Raw genomic sequence first — 11,158 nt, forward strand, 5'->3', positions numbered from 1 at the left:
CACTTTTCACTTTCATGCATTGGAGAAGGAAATGGCAACCCACTCCAGTATTCTTGCCTGGAGAATCCCAGGGACGGGGGAGCCTAGTGGGCTGCCGTCTATGGGGTCGCACAGAGTCGGACACGACTGATGCAACTTAGCAGCAGCAGCAGCAGGACTATACACTCCATGGAATTCTCCAGGCCAGAAAACTGGAGTGAGGAGCCTTTCCTTTCTCCAGGGGATCTTCCCAACCCAGGGATCGAGCCCAGGTCTCCCGCACTGCGGGCGGATTCTTTACCAGCTGAACCACAAGGGAAGCCCAGGACAACCTAAGAAAAGGCCTGAGCTTCACACAGAATTGCCCCGATTCCCATGAGCCAGCACTCAGCCAAGGAAAGATCCCGTTCTTACGTATTACACTGAACATCAGTATCAAGACACATGAATCCACCCTACTTTTTCCTCTACTTGTATTGCTTTGTTACAAAATATTTATTCCCATAGCGTTGAAGTTATTTCTCTTAAGTTTAACCGATTTCAAACATTTTTAGCAACTGAATCTCAATGTTTAAAACACATAAAAAAAAAAAGTCCTGAGATATTTTAACATTTTAGTTTGGATGGAAAATGACAGAGCTCTTGGTTATTTTAATGAGACTGCGGGTGTTACCATAGGGTCACAGTTTGAACACCACACTGGGTTAAAAAAAGGAAAACAAAAAACTTATTTGCTGTCTTGAAGGCACAGAAAGATCACACCTCAGTAAAGGGAAGGCGCTTGAAAAAGCTGACACTGTCAACTGGATCACTATTCTTTGGCAAAAAGGAAATTCTGGTTCATAAGGAAGCATTATTAACTCTTAAATATGTTATCAAGATGCCTCCTGAAAGGTAAAGATGGAGAAAAAAAAGAAAAGTAGAGGCAAGAATAAGTTCCCCAGAGTGGCCAGAAAAGGGCCGGATTCATGACCACCCATGTGCCTTCATTAATCCATCATGCACAGGTGGCTCCATGCTGGTTTCAAACCCATGGACCAAACCATCCTGGATGCAGCTGTCTGTCTCCTCCCCTAAGAAACAGAGACTTGTCATTCAGTGAGAAACTGTGGCCAAGCACCTTTCCTGGGTTCATCATAGTATACCAGCTCTCCAAAGAAGCAATTTGAAACCAGAATGCCTAAACAATCACTTGAAGACATTTCCCTTCAAGAAAAAGACAACCAAAAATAAAAGAAAGGAAAATTTATTCTTTACCTGTCTCCCACATGATTTTCATACCAGTACCTGACTTTAATATGTTAAGGTCACTTTTCATGCTTACTCTGAAGAAGGGTTTTTATATCAGTTGTTTGCTTTTTTTAAGGAAAATTCAACCAATATGGCAAAATTGCACAAAATGTGTAATAAAAACATAATGGGAAATTCAGTCAACATTTGTTGAAAGTCAAATAATAAAACATTATTACCCTATACATCTATTGAACATTTTTCTCCTAGGGAAATATATAATTCCTTTTTATTGTACCAGCAAACATTCCAGGATCAGTTATTACTTAGTAGACTGAAGTCGGATGCCTGAATATAGACTTAAAAATGAAGTAAATAATCTAATAACATAAAAGTCTCCTCCTCAAACTAATAAGAAATATTGTCAGCATATAGGTTCTTCTCTGGATAATACTATATGAGGTTTTCTTCAAATACTCCTTTGCAGGAATTCAAGTTCATATCACTTTTATAACTGTGCACATGTAAAGTGGCACAAATACCTGATAAAAGTTAAGCACTTCTTCAGAAACTGATGATGCCATACACTTAACTTTGGCTTCTAGAAGAGTCTTTTTCCCTGAAAGATCAGTTGGTAAAGAATCCGCCTGCAATGCAGGAGACCCGGTTCAATTCCTGGGTCGGAAAGATCTGCTGGAGAAGGGACAGGCTAACCCCACTCCAGTATTCTTGGGCTTCCCTTGTGGCTCAGCTGGTAAAGAATCCACCTGCAATGTGGGAGACCTGGGTTTAATCCTTGCGTTGGGAAGATCCCCTGGAGAAGGGAAAGACTACCCAGTCCAGAGTGACTTTCACTTTCACTTTTTCACAAATACAGCAACAAAATAAAAACTTGAAATCTTACAGAGTAAAAAAGCATGTTTTTAAAGATGACTAAAGGAAACACATAAAATAATCATATTCTTAGGCCAATTTCTTTCTCAATTTGCAGTAATGATCAATACAGAAATATTCCTAAATATAAGTATTATTTTTGAAAGTCATATAAATTAATTCTATTTCCTTGGCAAAAACACTAAAAGAATTTCCAGTTCAATAAAAGGCTGACGTTTTCTCCCTTTATGAGCGATTCTCACTCATGACTCTGGAACCCAGGTACACTGTAACATTATCAGAAGTAGAGAAAATTGACCACCAATTGAGTACCAACTTTCAATTCAATTGAGAGAACAAGGTCAATAGAAACAATCTTCCAATTTCAGCAAAACCAAGCCCTGCAGTATTAATTATACCTTCAATAAGTGAAAGTGAAAATCACTCAGTCATGTCCCACTCTTTGTGACACCATGAGTGGTATCACATTAAAGCTACATGGACTGTAGCTTGCCAGGCTCCTCTGTCTATGGAATTCTCTAGACAAGAATAATGGAGGGGGTGGCCATTCCTTTCTTCAGGGGATCTTCCCAACTCAGCGATTGAGCCCAGGTCCCCCGCATTACAAGCAGATTCTTTACAGTCTGAGCCACCCAGGGAAGCCCATACCTTCAATGTGCTACTGTCATTCTAAAAAAGTCAGTGACTCTAGGTTTAAAAGTTGTTGTTGTTGTTTTAATGGTATTACATATTGCTATGAAAGATATAAGGCAAGTTTCTGATATATGAGCCATATTCAACTAATGATCAAATCTATGTGTTCAAAGGCATACAATCAACTGATCCATATTAAAGCAAATTTGCATCTTCTATGTTTCAAAAGTTACTAGCTAGACATTTCTTCTACTGTAGGCCATTTACTAAATTCTAATAATAACAGTAATCATACTTACCACCTATTAAATACTTATAGAACCTCTATACTATACTAACTGTTTCTGTTTCACATGCCTTATTTCACTTAATCCTCACAACAGCCTTAAGGAATTGAAGAGGGAGAGGAAGAATCTGGAGTCAGACCCTGCCTGGGTTTGAATCTTGTTTCTCTTACTTCCCAGCTGTGGAGCTTTATTCCTCCTTTCACAGATGGGCTTCCCTGGTGGCTCAGTGGTAAAGAATTGGCCTGCAATGCAGAAGACCTGCAGAAGATGTGGGTTCGATCCCTGGAGAAGGAAACAGCAGCCCGATCCAGAATTCTTGCCTGGAAAACCCCATGGACAGAGGGGAGCCTGGCGGGTTACAGTCCTTGAGTCTGCAAAGAGTCAGACTGAGTGACTGAACAACAGCAACTATGCTTCAGATAAAAAGAGGCAGAGCCCAGTCATTTCCCAAGAACAAACTGTTACAGGAAGCAAAAAGAATGAAATACAAGATTTCCTATGGGAAAAGTTGACAGGTTAAAATGCACAGGGAAGGGGGAAAGGGGAAGGGGGTCTTCAGAAAAGGACAACTATAACCAACCAATAGTAGCATCAAATGAAGCTAGGCGACTTAGTAGCTCAGTCATGTCTGACTCTTTGTGACTCCATGGACTGTAGCCCTCCAGGATCCTTCCCCCATGAAATTTTCCAGGCAAGAGTACTGGAGTGGGTTGCCATTCCCTTCTCCAAGGAATCTTTCTGATCCAGGGATGGATCAAAAACTACTATCTTTTTGATAGTAATTTGTCAATAAACATCAAAATCCTTCAAAATATAAATATCCTTTAGTTTGAAACTGCTAACAGTTGTTAAAGTGAGGCTGATGGACCCCTAGAGTCCCTGCCAGTTCAGTTCAGTCGCTCAGTCATGTCCGACTCTGCGACCCCATGAATTGCAGCATGCCAGGCCTCCCTGTCCATCACCAACTCCCGGAGTTCACTCAAACTCATGTCCGTCGAGTCAGTGATGCCATCCAGACATCTCATCCTCTGTCATCCCCTTCTCCTCCTGCCCCCAATCCCTCCCAGCATCAGGGTCTTTTCCAATGAGTCAACTCTTCGCATGAGGTGGCCAAAGTATTGGAGTTTCAGCTTTAGCATCGGTCCTTCCAATGAACACCCAGGACTGATCTCCTTTAGGATGGACTGGTTGGATCTCCTTGCAGTCCAAGGGACTCTCAAAAGTCTTCTCCAACACCATAGTTCAAAAGCTTCAATTCTTTGGCACTCAGCTTTCTTCAAAGTCCAACTCTCACATCCATACATGACCACAGGAAAAACCATAGCCTTGACTAGACGGACCTTTGTTGGCAAAGTAATGTCTCTGCTTTTTAATATGCTATCTAGGTTGGTCATAATTTTCCTTCCAAGGAGTAAGCATCTTTTAATTTCATGGCATCACTGTCTGCAGTGATTTTGGAGCTCCCCAAAATAAAGTCTGACACTGTTTCCACTGTTTCCCCATCTATTGCCCATGAAGTGATGGGACCGGATGCCATGATCTTCGTTTTCTGAATGTTGAGCTTTAAGCCAACTTTTTCACTCTCCTCTCTCACTTTCATCAAGAGGCTTTTTAGTTCCTCTTCACTTTCTGCCATAAGGGTGGTGTCATCTGCATATCTGAGGTTATTGATATTTCTCCTGGCAATATTGATTCCAGCTTGTCCTTCTTCCAGCCCAGAGTTTCTCATGATGTACTCTGCATATAAGTTAAATAAGCAGGGTGACACTATACAGCCTTGACATTCTCCTTTTCCTATTTGGAACCAGTCTGTTGTTCCATGTCCAGTTCTAACTGTTGCTTCCTGACCTGCATTAGTTTGAAACTGCTGCTGCTGCTGCTAAGTCGTTTCAGTTGTGTCCGACTCTGTGCGACCCCATAGACGGCAGCCCACCAGGCTCCCCCATCCCTGGGATTCTCCAGGCAAGAACACTGGAGTGGGTTGCCATTTTCTTCTCCAATTCATGAAAGTGAAAAGTGAAAGTGAAGTGCTCAGTCGTGTCAACTGCTTACGGTTGTTAAAGTGAGGCTGACAGACGCCTAGACTCTCTGAGACTCTCTCAAAGGTCTACAAGGTCAAAACTATTTTTTACAGAAACAGTAAGACTTGATTTGCCTTTTCTTCTGTGTGTCATTAGAACTGATGGTGCAGAAAGAATGGTGGCCAAGACTGTCAGCTCCTGAGCACAAACCAAGGCTGGACACAACTGGCCTAGGAATCTCATGCTTGTAGGAACAAAGAAAGCCAGTTTCACATAAAAATATCTTAAGATTCCCTTATTAATTTTATTAAATCTCAACTCTAGATTCACATTCTCTGAACATTCTGTATAACAAAATAAGAGGTAAACCTGAAGCACGTCTACTGCATATCGAAGCATGATGACTATCTGAAGGGGAAGCATCTGTATGACTGTTTCAGAGCTGAACTAGGTGCCCTTTCCATGGAACACCATTTCTTCTTGGATGAATGATGAACAAACTACGATTATTCACATTTGGGTATCTGGCAGGCATTTTCTCAAAAATAAACATGAGCCTGTCACTTCAAGAGAAACAACCAATAGTGTTTGTTGCCAACGAAAAAACTGAGCTTTCAAGGGGAAAATCAAATATTGGAAAACTCTGCATCCATCACCATAAGTGTTACAGCTTCAAATCCTACAGACTTTTCTGATGACATCAGTGGGGATATTAACAAATGTGATTGTTTTAGATGCTGTGTAATGATGACAACATTTAGAAGATTTGCATAACTCACAACCAATATTTTGCAAATGACCAGTGCATGATGATAAGAACCATGCATGGGTGAAAGATCCACTCTAAGTTCAAGACTGGCCAAAAAGTTCTATAATATGGTTTCACTTTCCACACTGCAATTAACTTCTAAGAAAAATACCACTTGTTGGGTATTATGTAGTAACAAAAATATTTTCCAATTACATTTTTGTCTAAGGCCAGAATTTCTTCATATTCTTTAATCAAGATAGCATATCACAAGTTGAATGCCGAAGCAGACAGATCTTGTTTCTATTAAGACAGGTATTAAAGAGATTTGCAAAAGTGTAAAATGAGGCCATTTTTCTCACTAGCTTTTTTAAATTATGGTTATGAATCTTTAAAATAAATAAGCAATTTTTAAAATTTCTCAGGTTTAATTTACATTTTGGTAAATATCAACAGATAAATCCCATGTAAACAAAAGTTTTCTGGGGTCCTCAGTACTTTTTTAGAGTTTGAAGAGACCAAAGGTTTGAAAACTGATGATATGGTCATTCCCAATTCCTGAGATTCTAAAGTATTAATAGGAAAACAAGCAGTCTTGGCATGATATAAATACAGAAATAATATCAGAAAATTAGAAAAACAAAACTCTTGATGTCCAGCAAGTATATCTAGAATGTGGATATTATTAGTTATTTGAAATAAATGATAAGGAATTTTTAAAGATGAGAAATGCTTACAATATGTTAAATGAGAAAAATAGGACCTATAAACTATATTAGCAGAGAAAGTATTGCACAGAAAAAAAAAGACTAGAAATATTTTTAAAATATATTAACAGAAATTTTCAGAGCCGAAAGATTATGAATATTTTTTAATTTTCTTTACTGAGCATGTACTACTTTTAAAATCAGCAAAGTAAAAATTTTCAGCAATTTTAAAAATCATTTCAGTACTTTATTTTCAGAATTCAATTTAGGTGAACATTACACAAAAAAATTATTGCTGCTTTATTAATATTAAAAATAATTAAGGTGGCTTAGTATAGAACTCTGAACTGAAAGTCATGAAACCTGTATTCTAGACACTTTTGAGCCATCCAATATCTCCAGGCTTTCTGACAAGTCACTTAACTTCTTTGAACCACCAGAAATTATCTCTGAGGTCCTTACTTGACTAATCCTCAGGTAAAATGAACTGTCAAATCTAAAGGTTGTTCAAGTCCTTTGCATCCAACTTCTAAAGTAAAATAGTACTATAGTGCAAACTGAGGCCAACTCTCAAATTACACACTTTATGGAATTCCTACCCATGCTGCTCTTCAATTCCTTCTGCAGATTGGTAGTACAGCTCTCTCAATAAACTTTCCAGTAAAAGAAGAGTTAGTTATACCCTAAATGGTATTTGAAAGAAGCAAAAGTATTTGGAGATACATATCAGATGCCATATCTCAAAAAAGGCATATGAGAACAGGCAAGACACATGGTGCCCCAAAGGAATGGGAGTCTTTCCTAAGTGTACTTCATTAATGCACACATGTAGAATCTAGAAAAGTGGTACTGATGAACCTATTTGCAGGGCAGGAAGAGAGACGCAGACATAGAGAACAGACTTGTAGTCACAGGGAGGGGAATGAGAGGGTGGGGTGAATTGAGAGAGTAGTGCTGACATAGTAGTGCTGAGCAGTCAGTGATGCCATCCAGCCGTCTCATCCTCAGAGTAGTGCTGAGGATGAGATGGCTGGATGGCATCACTGACTCGATGGACGTGAGTCTGAGTGAACTCCGGGAGTTGGTGTCAGACAGGGAGGCCTGGCGTGCTTCGATTCATGGGGTCGCAAAGAGTCGGACACGACTGAGCGACTGATCTGAGTGCTGACATAGACACTATCGTGCGTAAATAGTTAGCCAGCGGGAAGCTCCTGTATAACACAGGGAGCCCAACCCAGGGCTCGGTGAGGAACAGGCGGGTAGGATGGGGGAGGGGATGGGAGAGAGGCTATATACATACACATATAGCTGATTCATGTTTTTATACAGCAAAAACACAACATTGTAAAGCAATTACATTCCAATTAAAAAAAAAAGACATAAAAGCTTAATAAAAGTAAGAAGAGGTTACCTCTAATGGAGAGGAGAAGGTATTTGCTATGGAAAAGAAAGGAAAAGAATGAGGCAGACAGAAAGAGGAGAGAGGAAAAGAGAGAATCAAAAATACAGTGCTAATATAAGTACGTAACAAGAGCAGAATTATCTAAGTGCATGATGTATCTTAAAATTGCCCAGAAAAATCTATTCCCTGACCAGCCTTCACCCATTCTAACTCTGTCAATTTTGTTCCTTGTTAGCAAATCTGATAAGAATCTTAAAGACTATAAAAGGATAAATTAAATCTGGATAATATTCAAAAGAGATCCCTTCATATTACAGGTTAGGAAAACTGAGTCCTTCAAGGAAAAAACTGAGTCATAAAAGACCTTAAATTTGTACATTACTAATACCAATTATCCAATAATCCCTCTGCTAGAAAACACTTCCTTGATGATGTTAAAGACAAGGAAGCTCATGGTGTTCAGTGCCACAGAGTAAAATGGAATAAATTTGGATTTGGCTTTAAAACAGAATAAAGGTAAACAAACATTCTATACTTTAAACATGGGACAAGTACCCTTCTGGTCCTGGATTGGTTCTTTGTGTAATGTCAGGGCCTCAGTTTATAGGTCTTTAAAATAAGGAAATCTATAACATATATTTGCTAAAGTCCCTTCTTAGAAAGTTGGATAAGCCTAAAAATGATTGGAAAAAAGACATGCGCAGGGAGAAAGGAAGTATGAAATACACCTGAAATGTGTATCCAATGTTGTTGTTACTGTTCAGTCACTCAGTCGCGTCCGACTCTTTGCAACCCCACGGACTGCAGAACACAAGGCTTCCCTGTCCTTCGCCATCTCCTGGAACTTGCTCAAACTCATGTCCATTGAATTGGTGATGCCATTCAACCATCTCATCCTCTGTTATCCCCTCTCTCGTCCTCTGCCATCCCCCATCTGTGCATCCATATGGTTGCTTGATGCAACAGTAGAATCCATAGGGTATCAGTCTCTGAATGGCTTGGAACACCTGAGGTCACTTTGTTGCAGCAGAGAGCCACAGTCAACCAGAAGACTCCCCTTTAGGCTTGTACTGTTCTTTGTTTCAAGAGGCCAATTAAAAGTGTCCTCCATCTTCATCTTTTGAATCTACAATTCATACTTCCACTTTGAGAGAGCCCTGCCACCTGTCATTCATTCCTAGAATCTGTCAATTCAATTTGTCACTAGACATTAAAGCAAAGAGGCCTCCCTGGTGGATCAAGGGTGAATCTGCCTGCCAATGCAGGAGATGCAGTTCGATCCCTGGGAGGGGAAGATCCACTGGAGAAGGAAATAACAACCCACTCAAGTACTCTTGCCTGGAGAATTCCATGGACAGAGGAACCTGGCAGGCTACAGAAATAACAACCCACTCAAGTACTCTTGCCTGGAGAATTCCATGGACAGAGGAACCTGGCAGGCTACACAGTCCATGGGGTTGCAAAGAGTAGGTCACGACTTAGCAACTAAACAATAACAAATTTATGCAGCACCTACTTATGTGCACCCATCAACTAGCAAAACCCAAGTTTTCAACAAACATTTGTTGATTTGAACTTAATTGCATGGCCGTGGAAGGCTGCCTGGGATTCATCCATTAAGACTCTCCTATAAGGCTGGTCAAAGAAGAAACCTTTTTGAATCCCTGATCGCCTAACAACTGACACTCGTGTTCCTCCCCAGTTATGTGTGACACGTGGTTCCTAAGCACCGGCTGGGCTGCCAGGCACAGCTGCTGCAGGCAAAAGGGCTCTGTGAGGGGCGAGATGGGCACTTACCTGGGGAACCTCTGCTTCAGCTTCCTCAGGCTCTGCCTGGTAGGCGGCACAGACACTAGGCACTGGGCTATCTCGTCGTACTGGGCTTTGGTCAGTATCATGTTGGGCCAGGGACAGGGAGATGATAAGGGAAAGTAAAAAGAACACCCTTGTCTCGAGCAGTCCTGCTGTTGACAGACGAGGGTGCATACACAGCAGCACAGCGCTGTGTCCCCGACTTCCTGGGCCCCTAACCCCCTGCGACCCTAGGTGCACAAGCCTAGACTTCACCAGGCACCTCCGCGGCGGGAGGCGGGCTGTAGACAGACTGCCCTTTCTCGGCTTTCTGAGCAGCCGCAGTGGGCCCAGCCGAAGGCAGCTAGCCGCCATGTCAGTTAAGGGCAAGCCAACCAGGAAGTAACGGCCGCAGGCAGAGGTGGCGCCTAAATCTCTAAGGGGAGGTCCCTGGGCATGGCCCACCTGGGATTAACGTGGGAGGCTCTTGGCTTTAACGCCTTCCCTGTTGCCAGAAGCCAGGAAGTCCTGGCGCATCGATCAAGCAGCAGGGCTCACATGAGTCCGGAAAAACGTCTGCCAGGGCGCGCGATTTGAACACGCATCCAACGCTTCCAAACGCGCACGTTTAACCGCAGCTCCAATCGGAGACAGGCCTGCAAAGAAACACGCCTTCTCTCAGCGAAGGACTCTTTGCGCCCTGGAAGCCTGAGAGGAGAAGCTGTAAAACCGCAAACCCACTGAGATCGTCCATAGACTTAACAGCTTGGCTTGTATTAAGGGAAGTAAAAAAACTTGTGCAGCTCACGAGGAACACTCCCTCTTTGCTGAGAAAAAGGCTAGAAAACAAAACCCACATCATCAAAGAGTAAAGAATGACTGCAGTAAAGAATATGACATTCACTCCTCACAATTAGGTGCTCAAGAACTGAAATCATTTCTTATTCATTTGCAAATTCCCAGTTCTCAAAAAATAGTAGGCGTTCAGTAAACATTTGGAGAAATAAGTCAGTGGAAGAATTTATCTGTTCTGTGTATGTGTTACGGGGTGGATCTCAGCTTGCCCGAGGCCATTGATTAGGACATTAGCCCCTCCTTTAATCCATTTAAAATAAATAAATCTACTTGGTTCTTAGAAGGTCATATGTTCTGTTTGTTTTCAAATTTTAACATTTTATATGACAAAGTTTAGATATTATAGAATGTGTAAATGGTTATTTTGTTGTTGTTGTTCATTTTTAAATCTGGAATAAGACCTGGGTTAGAAGTTTAGCTTAGATATGCCTCCTTAGATAAATTCTTGACCCTGACTAAGCCTCAATTCCTTTGTCTGTAAAACTGATTTTTAATTCATGGGGTTATTTGTAAGATTAAATAAGATAGTACAATGAATGGATTCCTTAGCTTCCAGCAGATAGTCTATGGAAGATAAATAGTTGTTCAGCAGTTTGCTGCTACTGCTAAGT

General features: G+C 41.1%; 1 protein-coding gene across 8 annotated transcripts in view; it reads right to left on the reverse strand.

The window, feature by feature from the left end:
• CDIN1 (CDAN1 interacting nuclease 1) overlaps window positions 1–10,832 on the reverse strand; it is a 278,150-nt gene extending 267,318 nt beyond the window's left edge. For 4 of the 8 annotated variants that reach the window (XM_006058054.4, XM_006058053.4, XM_006058056.3 and 1 more), the window contains exon 1: window positions 9,699–10,136. In XM_006058054.4, the coding sequence (XP_006058116.1) occupies window positions 9,699–9,799 (101 nt within the window). In that variant the 5' untranslated portion in view covers window positions 9,800–10,136. Of the gene's footprint in view, window positions 1–9,698; window positions 10,137–10,157 lie in introns of those variants that run through there. The other 4 variants (XM_006058058.4, XM_025295955.3, XM_006058059.3 and 1 more) reach the window with 2 other exon arrangements.
• Window positions 10,833–11,158: the final 326 nt, after the last annotated feature.

Source organism: Bubalus bubalis, chromosome 11 (genome assembly GCF_019923935.1).
Source record: "Bubalus bubalis isolate 160015118507 breed Murrah chromosome 11, NDDB_SH_1, whole genome shotgun sequence".
In the NCBI taxonomy this organism is placed as follows: Eukaryota; Metazoa; Chordata; class Mammalia; order Artiodactyla; family Bovidae; genus Bubalus; species Bubalus bubalis.